The sequence below is a fragment of the Theobroma cacao genome, chromosome 2, assembly GCF_053813885.1.
Source record: "Theobroma cacao isolate CCN51 chromosome 2, ASM5381388v1, whole genome shotgun sequence".
NCBI lineage: Eukaryota > Viridiplantae > Streptophyta > Magnoliopsida > Malvales > Malvaceae > Theobroma > Theobroma cacao.
In genome coordinates, this window is record NC_142640.1 from 47,838,026 (window position 1) to 47,857,917 (window position 19,892).

Below are 19,892 nucleotides of genomic sequence, written 5' to 3' on the forward strand. Positions count from 1 at the left end.
ACTTTTCTGCAGGTTTACTTGTTGAGCTTCTAGGTGCTTGCTAACAATCCATTACCAAATCAATTTTTGTTAACTTTGTTTTGTAGTATACGCCACCTTGTGCATATTTGTCAGCTGCTGACCATAGTTACAGTAGCCATGGACAATAAAGACAATTAAAGCACAATTAAAATGTCAATAAATAAGTAAAGACACCCATTGGCTTATTTTAGGTAGGAGGCCAAATTTTTTCCCACTTGTTGGTTTTACCAGGTTTTGGTTAGGTATAGATAAATACATTAGTCTTTCAAAGTGTGAATGTATTGATAGATAGGGTAGGGGATTTAAACATGTTGATATTGATATGGAAAATGACTGAAATTCATATTTTAAAAGTTAAAAATTTTCATTTGAGGGATAAAGGTCAAAAATTTCCCTCAAATTATTTCAATACTCATGAATTACGAGGACTTAAACTTTTATTATGACTAATCAAATTTTCATTATAATTTCATTTGTTTTTATTCGGGGATAAGTGTCACATACGATTTTTTAATTTTTTAAATTTTTTTTTAAAAAATTCTTTTATGTTATTGTTCTATACTCATATTTAATTATAATGCTAGTAAAGATAATTCAAGAAGAAACATGGAAGCATTAGAATTGCATTTCATTTGTTTTATTGTTTATTATTAATAAAAATTTAATTTAATTGTAACAACATAAATTAAAATTTAAAATCATATTTAAAATAATTAATGGATTTTAATAATTATTAGTAATTTATAAACAAAAATAATGATATATAAAGTTAAAATTTAATATTAAAAATCATTATTTATAATTGAGTTAAGATACTCTAAGATCACTATCTACTAGTGATGACATTTCCTACAAGTCAAGAAACTTTAGTTGGAATCTCTTGGTTTTTTTTCTTTGTTTGTTTTCATAAGAAGAAAGGAGACTAAGAAACAATGATCCCCTGACTGTTGTTCACTACAAAACAAAGAAGCAATCATGTAGGAACATGTGAAGCTCCTTTCCTGTTTCCCATTTCTGGTCTTTCCTAATCACATACAAAGCCATTAGAGATAAATCAGCTGAAGAAGATACGAAGATGGATTTATAGATATAATCTAAGTCTTATTGAAGGCAAAGCAGTTAGTACATTTCTTTACTAAAAATAAAAAAGAAAACCGAAACATTACTAAAAATAGAAACCACCCTTTTATTCCCTCCTTCCAACTCTCTCTAGTAACCCCGTTTTACTACTAAAAATAGGAAGAGAAAAGAAAGATCAAACACAAAAGAACACAGCAGAAATTCATGCATCCTGACTGATCCTGTCCTTTATGCTGCTAATTACTAGTATGCTCCTGCTTCCAAAGTCACCATTTTAGCTTGGTTGGGAAGTACTGCATGGAAAAGAGTTGTTTAAAGTATTTTAGAACAAATGAATTTAGAATTATATGTGATTATCCTGATGATTAAAGGCTTTGGAAAAGGGAATTTACCTTCTTTATCAGAGATAAGTAGTATGGCTTGACTTCCTCAACATCTATGCGGACTTTGCTCTTGCTGTAAAGGTCGTATTTGCTGCAAAAGACAGCAAAAGAAGGAAATGTTTAGATAAAAATGATCTGCCCTTCAGATAGAGTTGATTAAACAACAAGAAGGGTACATTCTTACTTGAATATTTTCAACCATTTCAGATTCTCAATATCTTCTTCATTCATTAAGTGCTTATAGGCATCAGCTCTATGTAAAGCTGCAAGTTGAATTGGTTCCAACAAAAGGTATTTCAAATTTGTTAGAATGATGTCATTTTAGCTGATAACACTAAACAAATGAATCATTCTGGTTACTGTTTACCATAGAAGGAGTGATATCTTATGATGAATAGACCAGCTGAAGGAAGAGTGCTTTTGTTCTCCTTAGCAACCTGAAATATAGAATAACAAAATTTAACTCGTCATTTAAACATGGAATATGAAAGCATGACACAGTTAACAGTAAATAAAAACAGAAATAAATAGAGAAAAAATTCGAAAATGTCTTTGGAAGTATACCAAGTACATGTAGTCATCATGCCCCCATGACATCAACACATTGTCAAGTCCACAACCTTCTGAGTAAAGCCCATATTTAGTGTTATAGACAGGGTTTTTGTAGTCTGGATTTTCCAGGAAATACTGTAGGAACATGCCCAAGAAATGTTAGAAACTAGCAACATGGAAATCAGAAATAATTCTAGTGGCTGAAATGAGCATAAAAAAGAACAATCTGTGGATAATATGAATGTTCATGATACAGATTCAAGAACAGTACTGACCTTGTGGTGAACGATTGATTCATCATAGGCACATCCAACAGGAAATGTATCACCTGGAATGACAGCAATCATCAGAATTAGTAGGTGCAATAATGGAAACACTATCTGTTTTAAATGTACAGTTTAAATAGCAAGACAAGAGAGAGAAGCAGGAGGCACTCACCCACGACAGCCCATTGAGGAAGCTCCCCAAAAGCAGGATGAAGAAGAACTTTTCCAAGATCTACAACACATAATGAAATAAACTTAAAATAAATGAAATAATTACTTAAATTATTGTATTTAATGTATAATTTTTCTTTGCCTTGAAAAGTAGGAAACATTATGGAGTTCAATCAGTAAAATGAGAGTATTGTAACAGGACATCATATACCATGGATAAGGCCAGTTAAGTGCAGCCAATCCTCATCTGGATAGTCTTTTCTAATAGCTTCAGCAGTTTGCAGCAGGTGCTCAATTTGAGGTTCATCCAAGTCAGGATCACTCTCATCAACAAACTCATTAAGAAGTTCACAGCATTCCCAGATGCTCATTTCCACCTTGTTCAGTTTCCCATATTCCTCTCTCATCCTCCTCACCTGCTCAGTTACATAGTATAAATTTTTAGAATCATTTTTCCTTGTTCATTTTTATTTCAACAGTAAGAAAATGAAACCAGTTAGGCAAATCACTTACAAAGTCAACAGTCTGGTTAATGTGATTTGTTCTGTAAAATTCTTCAACACCGTTTTGCCTTTCACTTTCCACATGGTAATCTCTGTTTTGCATTAACAGGAGCAGATTAGCTCTGAGCCTCTGACTGAAAACTTGGGCCTCCTTTCAAGGCCTTTCTCGCTAACAAATGAAAAGGTAATCAGACCGAGACTTTTTTGGGCCTTGGCTCTATCTATTGTTTAGGTCTTGCAGTTATGAATTTGGCTACAGTAAAATTTAAATTAAAAATTGAAAAAGATCTAAATGTCTCCTTCTGTTTGTCCAATAAATCTCCAAGTCAAAGTAGGCAAAGATGTACTTACAAAAAAATTGTGCAGTTAGGACCATAATGTCATAGGCAAAGTTATCAATTGAGTCAACCCTTTGTGTTTTTTCCTTTTCTTAACCATTTTTCTTATTCATTTGCAGCAGGAAACAACATTGTCAAACAGAAATTTTGTATGAGTTCAGGAAGAAACGCAAAGAGCAAGACCTGAAAGTGTGACCAAAAGAGTTGGTATCAGGGGCCACAAATCCCTCATCAGGCATTGTCTCAGGCACCACAAATCCTCCATCCAGCACCAATTCATTCTCATCAACAGGACCCTTATTCCTCTCCCCGATCCCACCTTCTATCACCAAACAAAAAAAGACCCAATTAAGACAAGATCATCAAGGACATTATTAATGAAAGAGAGAAGAAGAAATATATAAAAAAAAAAAGAAAGAAAACTGACCAAACTCAGGCTGCTCAATGAGAATAGTCATTATCCTGAATCAAAACTGAAGGGGAAGATCAGAACGAAAAGAAAGCAAAGAAAGAGGAAAACACAAGCAATGGTTGCATCTTAAGTTGAAAAAGGGAGGAGTATTTATAACAGCCGGAAAGTCCTTCCCTCAGAATTCTGACTATCACAAGTCCTTGCCATATTTTCATGCCAAGGACACTTAATATGTCCTTGCATGAAAATAAGCAAAAAAACTAAGCCTAAAGGTCTTGGGAAACAGCAGAGCCATGCAACTGGGAGGCTGCACTGTATTTGGGTGGATTAGCTGGCAACCGGCTCACATTTTGGTTTACGATTTTTTTTTTTTTTTTTGCCTCATGTCCTCTCGCGGGACCCATCGCACCGGAGTTTAGCCTTTCTTTTAGTCAGTGCTGACTCAGATTGCAGTGTTGTAAACGGTTGATGCGCTTCCACTGGGACCCACTTGACGTGGCATAGGACAAAAATGTACCCTCCCTCCTAATCCGTTAGGTGCTTAACCTAAAACCATTTAATTACATTACATTCCCAACTATATCATATATTTATTATTATATAAAATTTTAAATTAAAAATTATTACTATAATAAATGACTTTTCTTCCTAAATGACGTATACGTCGAAAATTGCTTCCTTTATTTGAATAACATCAAAAATAAATCATCGATAAAGACCCAAACCAGATACTACTTAAATTAATATAATAACTTTAACAATGGAACTAACATGTTTGCTCTCAATGGTACTTCATTGTTATACAAGTTACCACTTTTATCCCATCACATGAAGAAAATATCTTCATCGAATTTGGGAGACTTTTGATTTTTTCATAAATTCGAGAAAAAGAGGAATCAAATTATATATATATATATATATATATATATGTATAACAGATATACCTTATGATATGAATGGACTTGATAAATTCTATTTGTGTGTACCACATAAGATATGCTATAAATTTAATAGAATCATGATGATGTTGGGCATTGGGCACAAGGAATGGGGAATGCACACAAAGGAGACTGTATGGTGGTCTAGGACTCTATTTCAACACGTTGTCTTTGCTATTTACCTTTTGGACCTTCGGATCAAGCACCCCTTTTTTTTGTCTTCAACATATTCAAGCACCCTACATCATTTTCTGTGGAGAAGAGAGATTTCAAGCCATTTAAGCTTTAGATTGAGTTGGTTTATGAAGAGATTTTGAAACGGTTTAACGATTTAATTTTACTAGAATTCGATAATTTAAAGAATACGTATATTATATTTAATTTAAAGAGTTAAAATTTTAAAAATTATTATTTAAATGTCACATCTGTCCATTTAGCATTTAAAATATATATTTATATATCAAAGTACCAAAATATCACTTTTTGAATAATGTATAATGCCAACACAAGTTGTCAATCTAACTGTTTTTGTAATTTTGCCTTGTACCAATCAATTATCAATGATTGTGAAGTATCTCCAACCTTTGGTCTCTTTGGTTTCACTATATTTCTACCACCAAGGTTGCATTTGCTACATTGTTAGAAATGTAATTGCTGAGATTATGATTGTTGAAAATGTGATTGTTGAGAATATAATTTTACAATGTTTGGTATAATAAGGGCAAGTGACTGCTAAGAGGATTATATTGTAGTATTTGGTTTGTAAGTATTTTACTGAAAATATAATATAAATTGACAAAATTACCCTTACATATAAAAAACATATAAGTTGAATAAATTTATAATTTTTAATATAAAATTTTACTTTTCAATTTTAAACATTTAAAATAATAAATAATAACATTAAAAAATAACATAATATTTTTATATTAATTATTTAAATATTAAAATATGTAAAATTACTAAATATTTATTTTTACCTTAAACTTATAAAAATTAAAAGTAAAAAACATTATCCAAAGACAAATCTATCGATAGATACAAAATTCTATCGATAAATCAGCTGCCAAAAGTTTAATCATAATCTATCAATAGATTTTCAATTTTAAACATTCCTTATGCTTTCATCAAACATCTTTCCCTCTCAAATTAAACCATTTAAATGTTTCTCTCTCAATTTTCGGCATCAAAAGCATAAATTTTTTTTCAAAACGCTTCCAATTTTTTTGAAAATTTGAATTAAGGTTTCATAAATCCCAAAGTCTCAATCTCTCCAATTTTTAAATTTGGTGATGAAATTTGACCCAAATGTGCTAGTGACGGGTTACGATTCATGTGGACAATAAGAAGAAGGAGAAGAAGGCAAGGTGAGAAGAAGGAGAAAAAGGCAAGAAGGAAGAAAGAGAAGAAGACGCAAAGAGCCTGTTTGACTTAGTTTTTTTTTTTTAATTTAAAAGCTATTATTAAGCTCTTATGTTTTTAAAATTAAGTTAAAGCTGTTTGTTGAACTGTTTCGCAAAATAAATTATATAAACTCTAATTTGGATTAAAATTACCATAAAGGGTATTCATGTCATTTTCAATCACCTAATAAGTTATCATATAATGCTTCAAGTTTATATATAATTTTAGATGTTAAAATCAAAGAAATCAATAAAAGAAGAAATGGTTTTCAAACTTGTATAGTAGCAATAGTATTAGACTTTTGTTAATCTAAGCAATCAGACCATGATGCTTCAATTCCCAAAAAAAAAAAAAAAGAGAAAACGATATATTTAATATTAAAATTTTTTTTGGTGAAAAAGAGAAAAAATCTTTAAATAGTATCTGAATGCAGTTTTGAATTTTAGATTTTTTTTCTCTCAATCTTTGTAAGAATAAAAAAAATATAGATTTTGATATTCTGTTGGATCTTTTATTTTTTTTATTAGTTTTTGTAGAGAGAGGTAGAGAATAGGAAAATCGTGATTTACATTGAAGAATGATAATTTGTAAAGGGAAAGAGAAGAGAAGGAGATTAATTGAGAGAGAGATATTTCTTGAAAATTAATGTGTTTTTAAAAGAAAAGAAGAAAAAGCTTCTCCATGTAGCTTTTTTTTAAGGTTTTTTTTTTAATTTTGTTTTTAAAAAAAAAAAACTATTTTTTAAGAGCTTATCAAAAGATTATATTTAACCTAATTTTTATTTTTAAAAGATAGATAAACTGAAAAAAACTTAAACTAAATATGAACAAAGGAAGAAAGTGAAGAAGGTAGGAAGGAGAAGAGAGGGTTAATTTGGAAAAAAAAAATATGTAACTTTCCCTCTGTAGAGGGAAAGTTACTTTTCCTTCACGATATTCCATTCTCTCACTATAATGTGATTATAATTGTAAGTACATTACGTCTTTCTAAATCCAACCAAACGCTACCAAGTGATTGCAGCTATTTAAATTACAAGGAACATCTTTCCCTTACACTTTACCGAACACGTCTTAAATGTATCTTCATTTTACAAGGTTTCAGTCTATGAGTCTTAGCCTTGAACTCTTATTTGGCAAACCATAGCTGTCAAAAAAGAGTACTAAAGCACTGTAGTTTGAAAAGAAGAGAATCTACAAGTCAGAATTTAAAGATTGACAAATCTTTATGAATTATTTGACCTAAATATCTTTAAAAGAAGCTAAAACAGTCATCCAACACACAAAATCATAATTAATTTTCATTTTAAATTAAATTGTATTAGAATAAGTTCATTTGGAAGCTTTTTAAGTGTAATTTAAGTTGCAAAACTTATTCTCAACTTAAGAATTAAGGAATGATCATTTCTAGATAAGTATAAGGTAAAAGTTAGAAAATAATTCACTAAAATTCATCTTTTAAATCAAATTAGACTTATGAATAGAGTGAATAATACACTTCAGTATTAGAATATTGTGACATCCCATCTTACATTATATGTGAATATGATTATTAATACTTATATAAAGGTTTAAATCAATCGCTACTTTCAATTTGAACTAAAGTTTTTGAAAACCATGTGAATTAAACTCAAAAAGTTATTGAGTCAATGGTGTTTATATTTGAATTGTTACAATTTATATCAAAATATGTGTTAATAAATAGGATGATATAAAATTTTAAATCAATATAATTTAGGTTGAAAAAGTTATTTAGGAAACATGCTCGGACTTGGGTTGTTTCTTACATAAACTTCAGCCCTATTACGAGTAAGGCTAGCTAGGGAAATTCTTGAACTAGGGTATGGTTGGAGTTCATTCGATCCAACCAAAGACACCTATAACGTACATGTCAAGAAGACAAGAACATTGAAAGATGAAGTGCCTTGAACATCTTGTTAGTATAACGGATGAACAAGGATGCTGTTTTCTAAGATATATGTTAGAAAGCTACCAGTCAAAAGGACTGGACTAGAGGCAGGCTGACACTTAAGAATGGTAGGTTTTTCTTCCAATCAACAAGTCAACCTTTCTAAATTAGACATTTATATATGTTCCTGTTGAATGCTAATCCTCCTGCTCGCACAATTGAAACCTCATTCTCTGCTATACAATCAAAACAATTCATCTTCCATCTCTCCACATAATGGACCCAGCTATCAAAGTATCCAAGACAGAATTCTTCCTATTTTTAGAGAAAACCTGATCAAGTTCCATGCAATTGAAGTCTTGCCAGGTATGTCTCTCAGGTTTCTGTATGTTTTCATGTCTTCCTGAAATCTTTAACATTATCAAGATATATGTTATTGGATAGCTGTTACAGAATGGTGGTAGATTTAGGAGTTTAGCAAATTAGAGTATCATTCCATAAAATTCAAGAAAACTCAGTCATCATCCTTTTCATTGTTGCTTACACTGAATGGGACCAAAATAGCACCAAGTATAAGATGCAAGACAGAACAAACGGGCGATTTAACCGTATACCAGTAGTCAACGACATATTTCCACAATTTCTCCCAAGAATCTACAACCTCCTTACTTTGAACAAACTGACAGGTTCAGAATCCATGAAGATCAGCTCGTGACTACAAACACAAAACTATCAGTTTTTTTGCTTTCCCTATTGCTTTTCTGCTCTCTTTGCAAGGTACACAAGCCATGTCCGAAATCATTACAAGCATTAATTCCCTTTGTTTTTTTCATAAGTCATCTTCAATCTTTCAGCGTATAGGATGATACTGGGTAATACCTCGTTTTGGTGGCAACTTCCTCAAGATGAAAAGGACCAGAGATGAAGGTAATATCTCCACCAGCTGCCCAGAAAAAGAAAAGGTCACTGAAAAGATTCAAATACCATCTCGGTAGTTAACATTAAGAAACAACATTATAATAATCCCATAATACCAAATAAACTCCACATATTAAACGTCCTTCAAAGGTAATCAAGGCAAAGACACTCAATCCAGAGAATCAAGAAACAAAGAACACCAAGAGGAAAGAAAAATGAAAAAAGATTATTCCTAACCGTGAGGTAAGGAGCTTTAGCATTTAGTAATTCACATTAAGATAAACATTCGGCACAAAGTAGGTTTCCAATCCCATACTGTACCATTGTTAAGCTATATCATCCAGCAATTTTCTAGGACAAATACAGATCACAATCTGTAAAGCATTGTCAACTGCAATGATTTCCTCCCTAAACTTTCACTAATTCCTCTCAATTTGGGTAGAAAAATAGATAAACACTAGGCAGCTCAGACTTGAATATTGTGTTGGACATAGGTTCTTATCCAATAAAAGTACACTCATTCATTCAATTTCCCCTCTGCTTAATGAGTCATACTCTCTTATATATGTTCAACAGAGATACTTAGTAAGCGAAAAGATGAAGAAAAATTAGAAACCTGTCAGAAAGAAAGAGTGAAATGGTAAAGAAAATTCAAGAAGATACTGGAGAAAAAATGGCTTTCTGTACAACTTGATGGAACAGGACCATTGCACCCTTAGTCACCATATCAAAATCCCCTTTATACCTTTTTTGAACAATAATTGTAAGTACATTGGGTCTTATTGATGTAAAAAATAATGGTTGGCAGATAATCAAGTTTGGCACCCAATTTGATTGTTTTGTAAACTTGATACTGCTCAGTGGTGCACCAACTTAGCATGTAATTATCTATATTAAAGTAGTAGATAAATAAAGCATTTGTGTAACATACAGTAAAAATAGTATAGAAAAGTCAAATCGCACCATATTGTATTCAGAGGTAATAATGGCCCATGCCATATATATTGATTATATTCAAAAATTAAAATACACATAAAAAATAAGATCAGAATCATAATTGCAATTCACCATAATAATTCTATTTTATTGAATTAAACAATTATGTAAAGAAAAAAATCTCACATACTATAAATAAAGTTATATTCTTCAATTTCATTGGAAGAAACTAACACAGGTAGCAGGGATAACTCTCAATTATCAATGAAACTACATTGACAAAGCTATTAAAACCTAAAGTTCACGTTTGCAATTAGGATAAAAGTTGGACAAGGGTGGTATAACTGACCCAATTGTACACAACATTTCGTCATCACAATATATGATGTTAAAATGACTCCTGACCCTCGACCTGCTCTTCAGACACCCTCAAAAGTCATAAAAGTTGAAAAAAAAAGAAAGATAAATGACAGTTTAAGCTGTTCATAAAACATTTTACTCAGCAGTCATATAGTCATCACTGCACCTAAGTAATTGTTTGACATAACAATATGATAGCTAAGACTTGTAAATTGCTAATCAAACTTGCACTTTCTTGAAATAAGCAATCATATTTAACTAAAAGAAGTAAGCAGCAAAATAAACGAGGTGGGTTAAGCGACCTCCACACTAGATTTCAATATGAATTTCTCAACCACTAGCAAATAAGCAACCTAATACAACTATTTCTCAAACTTACCAGGTAATATATGAAGTTCAGAACCGGATGGTTCAAAACATCAAGGTCAGCAGCTTTGTCAAATGCATTAAAGCACATCTAGAACACAAAACAACAACAATAAATCAGCAAAGTCAAAGATCTGAAATTCAGTAAGATGCATGTTATTTTTATCAACATTGATTGATCAATAAGATTGACAATCTAAATCAACTAGCAGCTAAAGCAACCAAAATACTTTCATTTTGTAACCAAAGTGGTATAACATTATATGTATTTAAAAGTTTCACAAAGGTCTAACAAAAAATGCTTCTGTAACCTTGTCAATTTGAAATATGTACAATTAGTAAAGCTGGAAAGGAAATGAGTGAACTACCATAATGCATCTGACAAGGAAACATGAGAAGCATATTGTGGTCACATAACCAACCTGCCCAAGCCAAAAATAGAGTAAATAAAAGGTGAAATTTTTGGACTCAAAAAACACAACTACTTTCAAAGTAAATATGTACTTCTTGCAGCTTCTTACGCCGCCCTTTGGACTCCACAGGGAACCTCTGCAACATTAAGAAAAGCCTGCAAGAATTGAATATATTATTAGTTAGCATTACTATGCTCACATCCTCACATAAAACTCAAGATATATTTATCATATGGTCTCACTTGTCTCTTGAAAAATGAACAAGCGCAACTGTAATAAGGAGATGCACACAACCTTAACTAACAAGAAGACGGTCCTCAATCATGTGAAATAACCAAGAATTTATAATAACTGTTCCATACACCTTTGCCAATAGGATTATCCATGATGAGTATATATGTTTACTAAAATGTAAGTGCCTATGGTTGTGTGCACATATGTGCGAGTGTAAATCCATTTTAAATAATATTAGTTAATTGGCATCATTGTTATGTTTTATTTGTTCATTCTACACACACACACACAAACACATATTTGCATTTTTAATACACTCATTGATATCCCGTATGTAACAAGCACAATGACTGGCACACCTATGTCCTTCCTGGTTTTGTTATACCAAGGAAAGATCCTCTCTTTTAATTTCCACACCAGATATTGAAGTTATGTTATACACAAAGTTTTAACTTACACATGCACTTTGCATGTGAATCATATGTGTAGACATTTTCTAAAATAGAAATCAAATTGTTTATATGGAGGTTAAAAGTAACAATATCTTTATATTCCCAATAGAATGTGAAATACATCACATTAATTGTGAAATGATGCAAACGTGCCAGTGGAGTTCAATATTTTCGATCAACTAACAGTACTAATTTTGACGCTTTCATGCCACTAAAACATTTAACAACAATACCATAAATGGCAGTATAATTACCTTCCACCATATAGTAAAAACCCAAGGGCTGCAAACAATGACACACCTGCCAATAAGCATAAGTCAGAATTTCACTCAATAATGAAACAACTTACTCTGTGATTAATATCAATAAAGTATCAAAAGTTACTCAGTAGTTATCCATAATAAACTATAGAGCATCCAAAGTTACTCAACAAGTAACTATAATAAATCTACTAAGGAAACAGCAAAGGCTGACCTGCAAAGAAAATCTTTGATAAGATGACCAAAACTGGGATATACTTCCACCATAATACCAGCCACATTGCAATCTGAAACACCAGCATGGAAACAATGACACATTGCCAACAAAAGAAGGAAAAAAAGGAACTTGACTAAAACCCTGACAAAAGTCATATTTCCGAAGTAAATCCTAGTATGCAACACTACTAAAAAGGGTGACAAAATGACTGAACTTGCTAGGATTCTATCAGAGAAAAATATATACTGTAGGTTCAAATTTTACTAAAATCTACAACAAGGGCTATTAACATCCTTCTGATCTAGCAAAAGAAATCTTGTCTTCTGACCTACTAACTTAACTTTATGGTTTAACTGTCATCCAACCAACTCATAGTTAATTAGAGGCCAGTACCAGGGTAGCCTATGAGCATTATTTTAGGAAAAGAAATCATGTAAAGCTTTAAGGCAAAGGACGGTGTTGCGAAAACATAACCACGTATTGTGCAAAAGGTCAAAGTATCATTAGTAAATGACATAGCTTTGAGCACTGAAGTAGATACATATAAGTAATTAAGTATAATTAATGATAATTCCTAACAGGTTGAAGGTAACTTAGAATATAAATAAAAATATAAACATTACAGGTCAGAGCAAATAATAACACTAAAAGAAAAAAAGGCTTTCAATGAATTGAACAACGAAGCATTATTAAGTATAAACTCTCCGATGCCACTGCTAAAAACATCTTTCAAGTAGCGTAAATCATGATATAACAATTGACAAGAGTATAGCTAAAAAGGCAAAAAGGATAAATTGTTGCATAAAGCACATGCAATTTCATATAAGTGCTTCATTATATTGGTAGCTGGGACAACAAATGTAGATAAGTCAAGTCTGTATTTACAATAGAATACTTGACTCAATATAGGCAATAGCTATGAAAAAGAATTTCAAAGTACAACATAAAACAATAAACACCAAGAAAGCTCTGCTGGAAGACAACGGGTTTAACTTATCAGATGACTGAATAAAGGCACATTTGCCTCATTGCTAAACTGAAATACAAATAATAATTCAACTAAAAATTGTCACAATAACAGTGAAATATGATAGAAAACAAGAAAAGGAGGATAAGGAGTTACTTATCCCAAAATATAAAAAAGGAGTATAAGGATCTGACTTGGGTGTTCTGAACCATGTACAGCACACGCAATCCTAAACCAGACAAATTTTTGATGAAGCAGTCCTCCATCATGTCTCAGAAAATCTCTGGTATATCTAATATTTTGGATACATTTTATTTTAATCTCAAACTCAAGGAAAATGTGCTTTACAAAAATATGGATATGAAGTAAACTCGTAAGGCCATTTTTTTACGAAAAACACAAGCCACCCACAGAGACTTTCGCTTCATTTATCTGGCTGCAAAGTACGCTATCTTCAGGGTTACTACAGTCACAAGATACTGGCAAAACCAGGAAAACCTTGACGAGGATGAACGAAAAGTTTAAATTTTTATTTGCTAGAATGGAAAATTTCATCCGTGAGAGGAGGGGGAGAAAGCAAAAAAGGAAATGGAGGCAAATATGTTAATATCCATTGACAAGATCCCCTTTTTAGGAACAAGACCCCATTATAAGCTTTAAAAACCCCAACAGCAATAACAATAACATGAGAAGTCCTAGAAACAATTCAAAATAAAGAAATACAAATCATCAACAACAGAAAAAATCTGTGTAAATTGTGCATAGCAACCTTACCAAAGGCACAAGTATCACCTAAGATACATCTGTCTTTTGACAAAATCTAAGTTGTTTGACATTGATAATGTCTAAGATATTTCTAGTTTTGAATTAAAATAGGCCGAAAAAACAGGTGACAGTTTTGTAGGGTGAAAGGAAATGAAAAAATGACAGGGAGCAAAGTTACTTAGTTTCTTAGATAAAAATCTCACTCATTTAAATAAAATATTAGAATTAGACACTGTCTCAGCCAAGCTGTCAACATAACAGCATTGACAGTCAATATATTCCAATTATTCCTTTGAGTTCGACAGTCCAAAAAGTTCTAAAAATAAGAACATGCAACAAAAAATCTAAAGATACAAATATTGTGGAATATATTATCCAAAATGAAAAGAAGCAATCATACATGGGACCCATGTCAAATAGCGCCAACAACACTTTCCAACTTTCCCAATAACTAGGCCCTCTGCAGTGCATGGCTCGTAAATACTCTACTAGCCATTTAAAAACAGCTTTACCATAAGTTGTAACCAATTTTGTAGATTTTCCATTCACCCACTTTTATGAGCAAAGTCCACCATTCAAAGAATTAAATTAAAGTTTACTTAGCAAGTAGATGGAATGTATTCTTGAGCACATGAAAAGAATATCCATAGAACATTTTTTCCTCATCAGGTTTTTCATCATAACCTACCTTCTCATTAAAGAAAGAAAGAAAGAGGAAAAAAGAAACCCAGTCTACTCCTAGAAACAAGCATACTTCCAACCAATGCAGCCCAATTGGAGTCCAAAAAGATAGCCCATTGCTTCTGATCAACGTGGTCTTCTCTAAGTTTACCTTTTCCCTTGATGTTGCTTGGTCTTAAATTAATCATAAAGCCCAATATTCATCTCATAAATATGAAAAAGTTCTTTGTTTTTCAACTAATGACACCGCAGATTGGACCCTTGATTATTTCCTCACTCGATTCTCACACAACTAAAAGAATTAAAACAGAAATTTGTAATGCAATCTTGCCACGTGGGGCACAAACTTTAAATCCTTCCTCCAAGAAAAAGGAAGATCTTTTCTGACAAATAAGCTTATTGATATTGTCTCAGTTACAGTATTTACAGAGTCACCAAACGGCACCAATCACTTGGTCAAAATTTGCCACCCTTCCCACTAAACATTTATAGAATTTGCAATAAATTAGCCGAATAAATAAATTAAGCAAAACTATATAAAAGTACTGTTTTTACGAAACATGACTAGCTTCCATGTACAAAGAATCCAACTTCCATTCTCCTTTTTGTGGAAACTTATACTGAAATAACAGAACATAAATTTCACCTGAACAGTGTAAACCACCACATTAATTGTAAAGAAACTTGGCCTCAGTCCATCAGTTGATACAGCACGTGCCTGTTTATAATAGGCAAAGTGAAGAATTAAGATAAATTCAATCAGTACAAAATAAGAAAGACCACGGCGAGGGCGTGGAGGCAAACTGGCAAGCTCAATAACCTAACCTGGTAGTAGATCTCAGCCCAAAACAAAACCAAAAGTGCATATGTTGTGAAGAAAGCTAGACTTGGCATGTCAAGCAAGATATGTTGAACAATCTAACAGAAATGCAGCATCAAGCAACAAATTATGAATAAATCAAGTCCAAGTATGAATTTAAAAAGAAACGAGCAATGGTTGATTGTCGCAAACCTCTGGATGCAAGTTCTGCACATTCCGACGGAAAACAAAAACTAGTGCGCGAACTGTCATATAAATGAAAGAGTTGTTAATACATAAACTGAATTTCAAAATAAAAAATCCACAAAAAATTAAAGGAAAAAAAAAACAGATACAAACCCCCGTTCACCACAAAATTTAGAAAATGGAAGACCTTCTGCGTGGTCCAACCATACTCCGGAACTCTCAATTGTATCCGAATCAATTGGACCTATAAATATCAACAAAATTAACGAGTTTATGAACATAGTTGGCAATTAATAAGCGCCATTCATGACAACAACATTAAGAGAATCTTCATATTAGGTCAAAAACAGTGATATTTACAGAATCTTTTTTAGTTTTCTTTGATTGGAACTTTCTTTTTCACATTAAAAAGATGGAGAAAGCAACTATGGAAAACTATTTTAAATTGAAAGCTGTAATCATCAGTTTTCCTAGCAATCAAATACACCTAAACCCTAATTACTTACAAAATAATAAATAAATAAATAGAGATTAATAAAATAATGGAAAGAGAGGAGGGGCATACGAGAGCAACGGCGGCGACGAGACCGTAAAGAGCAGCGAGAATGTGAAAAATGCGATCTTGCCAGAGCGGTGAATCGTTTACGTCACGCCACCAATCGGATGCGTCCTTCAGCTTGTACGCTATCACCGCCTCATCCACACTGTAACGCCCCATCCCTCTCTCTCTCTCTCTCTCTCTCTCTCTCCTTTTCTTTTCTTTTCTTTACTCTTCTTTCAAAATTAATGTTGAAAACCCGAATTTGTATTTGATTGAATTCCTTTTTTTTTTCCTGTTCTTTTGTGTGAAGCCGATTAGAGGAATCCAAATCTTAATCCTAATAAAATTATATGAAATTATGTTTCTGGATTTTTCTTTTTCTCTCTTTTTCTTTTTATTTTTTGTTTTTCTTGCCAGAAAATAATTAGAAAAGAGCAAAGACGGCCGGCGAAAAGAGAGGCGTGGGAGAGGAACGAAGAGGTGATTTTTTATCTTTAATTTTGTTGGTCTCTGGAAGTTACCGGTAATAGCCGGTATTCTGTTTCGGAAGTGACAGGATGTGAATGAATGATCTTACGTGTCCTTCAAGTGACCGGCACTTGACTTGCGAACGACATGTGACATATACAAATGGTGGCAATGAATGAAAAGGAACCAAGTTCAAATTTGATTACAATTATGGATTTTAAGAAAATAAATAAATAAATAAATTATTAATATAAAAGTTCAAATAACGAGTATTTATAAACCCTTGTTAAAATTAATTAAAGCTTTATAATAAAGTTTCGAACCTTTAACATTGATCTTTAAAATTTGAGACTTTATCTTAAAATTTTAATCATTATATAAAGTCCACAATTTATGGTTGAATTAAATGTTTTTTATATATGAATGATATTTATGCATATATTGAAAAGTAATGAAGATGAATTGAAACTCCTTTATATTAAAAGTTGTAGATGGATTAACCCTCCTTTCTTTATGTAATCAAAATTATAGGTACTAAAAATAGATTACTTTTTATTAAGCATGTTTATATATATAAATCCACTTATTATAATATCACCTAGTGCTATCCCAAGTGTCAAAAATTATTTTTTTCTATAAGATTAATTTAACCTTAATTTTTTAAAAAATTTTTACTTTAATTTTCATAAAAATCAAACATGGTGTATGTTTAGAAGCGAAAAAAATTAATAAGTAATTTTTAAAATTTTTCAAAATTAATCGAGTAATACACATTCTCTTTAATGTAAAATTTTGTTTGCGAAAATATTATTCCATGTGACAAATTTTGTGTAAAAGAAAATGTTTGATCACTAATCATAATATCATATTTCTTAATAAGGTAAAAAAACTTTATTGATAAACTATTTGTCAATTTTTTTTTCTTAGATTTGTGGTGGTTTTATTATTATTATTATAACCATAAATTGTAAGTACATTTAATTTGTGGAAGGGACAGCGAAATCCGTTTTGTCATGTTCCCCGAGGCACAAGCAGACTAAGGTGAAAATTGAAATAGTCAGTTGTGAATTGTACAGACAATCCACTTGCTTTTGAAGTGTAGAACTAACCCATGAACGAAAACGAGGTTTTCGACAGCTTGTATTTGGCTTAAGCTTTGCTGCTTCACTTGCATTCATAGTCATTAGTAGACTTGTTAAAATGAGATTGGCCTGTTAGGTCGATTTATTTTTTATTGAATATATGGTGAGTTAAATTTAAAAATTTAAGTTTATATTAAAATTGAGTTTAAATGGGTCAGCTCGTCTGATTAGTGGATTGGGTGCGTTAGGACGAGCCAACCCTAAGAGTCAGAAGAAAAAAATAATAATAATTTTAATTAATTGAATAATTATATATATATTTAATTATATAAAATTAATAATATAATTACCAATGATATTATTTATTTTATCTATTTCAATGTCTTTAATCTTTACTTATCAAATTAATAATTTTACTTTAGATTAAAATTTATTATCTCTTTTTATTTTATGACAATGAATATTAAATGATAAATTGATAATGATTCAAATCTTGAGACATCGTTGCTGTCTAAACAATATTTAAATGTTTTACTTGAGGATGAGGACTGAGGAGGAAATGAGTCATGAAGTTTTGATTTAAATGTTTTACTTAAGGACGAGGATTGAGGAGAAAATAAATGAGTCTTGAAGTTTTTTTTATTTGATTATATATTTATGTTTATGGGATGGTTTAAACTTTATTTATGTAATTTATTTGTTTATTTATATTTAGTGTAATTTATTTGTTTGTAACATGTTTTTATTATTTAATTTATGGATTAAATCATAAAACAATTTTATTGATAGAAAATTTGTTAAGTAAAATTATAAAAATATTTTTTTTGAAAAAAAAAAACTAACCCAACTCGACCCATGGGTTAGCAATAGGTGGATTGGGCTAAAGTTTTGATGACTCACATAAAAAATGAACTGATCCAACCCAGCTCATATTTTTCTCAACCCACAACAACTTGGGTCGGGTTTGACGGGCTAATTCATATTGACACCTCTAATCATTAGACGTCAACTTTGTTTTTATTTTTAAATAAATAAATAATAAATAAAATTATACCATTAAATTAGTCTCATATTTGATGATCTTAATCTTTACATAAGCTAGGTATTTTACCTTAAATGCTCATTTTAGAATTTAATATTTATCTAATTTTTAATTTCACGATTTAACTTATTCTTTTATCCAAACTAAAATGTAATTTTTTATTTTTTATTAAAAAAAATTGATGGAAAAAGTTAATAAATCTCAATTAATATAATTAAGGGATTCAAAGATATATACACAAAATTATCATCAAATCCAATTAAAAAAACAATGTGGTAAAGTGAGAAAATGATAATTAAAGACATTAAATAAAAATTGGGTATAACTACAACTTTGTGATTATTTGACAAATGAAATGCTACAAGAAATTCAACCAATAAATAATAATAATAATTACATATACGTATAAGTGGAAAAAAACTATTTTTTTGATATGTTTCAATAATATTGTCGTAGATAAAACAACAATTAGTATTGAGCATTAATTAGTACTAATAGTTAATTAATTTTTTATATATTTATTTATTGATTTTTTAGTTATTTGTTTATCATAGTACTAAAATATCGTTATTCATTACATTAAATAGTTAATAAGCAGTAGAAAGTATAATAACTCAAAAATTAAAATACGTAAAAAGAAAAACAGCTATATGGACAAGCCAAAGGTTGTGAGTGAAGGGACCGACCAGTTCTGTCCCTTACACTATTTATCCAAAGGTAAAAAATAAAATCTATGGGGGGCAAAACGGGGAAAGCGGGAGAAGGGCATGACAACAGCAATGACCCAATGGCACCCTCCAGTGCGGCTAGAAATGATCTCAACCGCACCGGACCCTTTTGTCGAACAAGGGCGCGGTAACAGCGATGACCCAGCGGCACCGCGCTGGCCACCACTGGTGCTGCCAGACAAGCCCGTAGAAGTCGTATTCAAGGTTTATAAATTTTAAAAAAGTTTTTTAATCGTAGTTCTCAAAACTCTCTTTAATGCCAAGTCAAATCGAGCAACGATACTAATTTTTTTTGAAAAGTAACTATATTATTTTATTTAACAGTCAAACTGTTCAATTATCAATAACAAATTTATAAATATTTATTTTTATGGGTAATTGAATATTTAAAATTTAAAATTGAGTCTTTTATATTAATTTATTATTTTTTAATATAATAATTATGAATATATTTAAAATTATTTGATTATGATTATAATCTTT

General features: G+C 31.1%; 2 protein-coding genes and 1 long non-coding RNA gene across 4 annotated transcripts; 1 reads left to right on the plus strand and 2 right to left on the minus strand.

Moving 5' to 3' along the window:
• Window positions 1–1,078: 1,078 nt before the first annotated feature.
• On the minus strand, window positions 1,079–3,992 carry LOC18610064 (inositol oxygenase 1). The gene is made up of 11 exons (XM_007045518.3): window positions 3,742–3,992; window positions 3,498–3,636; window positions 2,987–3,068; window positions 2,685–2,889; window positions 2,475–2,534; window positions 2,312–2,364; window positions 2,049–2,171; window positions 1,852–1,921; window positions 1,669–1,747; window positions 1,494–1,575; window positions 1,079–1,394 (listed from the first exon to the last, which is right to left on the minus strand). The coding sequence occupies exons 1-11, from the start codon at window positions 3,770–3,772 to the stop codon at window positions 1,368–1,370; spliced, it is 951 nt and encodes a 316-aa protein (XP_007045580.3). The 5' UTR covers window positions 3,773–3,992; the 3' UTR covers window positions 1,079–1,367.
• Window positions 3,993–8,191: 4,199 nt separating this feature from the next.
• On the plus strand, window positions 8,192–16,765 carry LOC108660952 (uncharacterized). 2 transcript variants are annotated; one of them, XR_001926722.2, is made up of 2 exons: window positions 8,192–8,339; window positions 16,507–16,765. It is a non-coding gene; the product is annotated as an uncharacterized LOC108660952 (long non-coding RNA). The 2 variants fall into 2 exon arrangements; XR_016024554.1 differs by lacking the exon at window positions 16,507–16,765 and adding an exon at window positions 8,660–10,670.
• Window positions 8,447–16,513, minus strand: LOC18610065 (tobamovirus multiplication protein 3). The gene is made up of 11 exons (XM_018115867.2): window positions 16,114–16,513; window positions 15,702–15,792; window positions 15,555–15,607; window positions 15,368–15,460; window positions 15,189–15,260; window positions 12,127–12,199; window positions 11,907–11,952; window positions 11,058–11,121; window positions 10,922–10,975; window positions 10,567–10,644; window positions 8,447–8,916 (listed from the first exon to the last, which is right to left on the minus strand). The coding sequence occupies exons 1-11, from the start codon at window positions 16,264–16,266 to the stop codon at window positions 8,824–8,826; spliced, it is 870 nt and encodes a 289-aa protein (XP_017971356.1). The 5' UTR covers window positions 16,267–16,513; the 3' UTR covers window positions 8,447–8,823.
• Window positions 16,766–19,892: the final 3,127 nt, after the last annotated feature.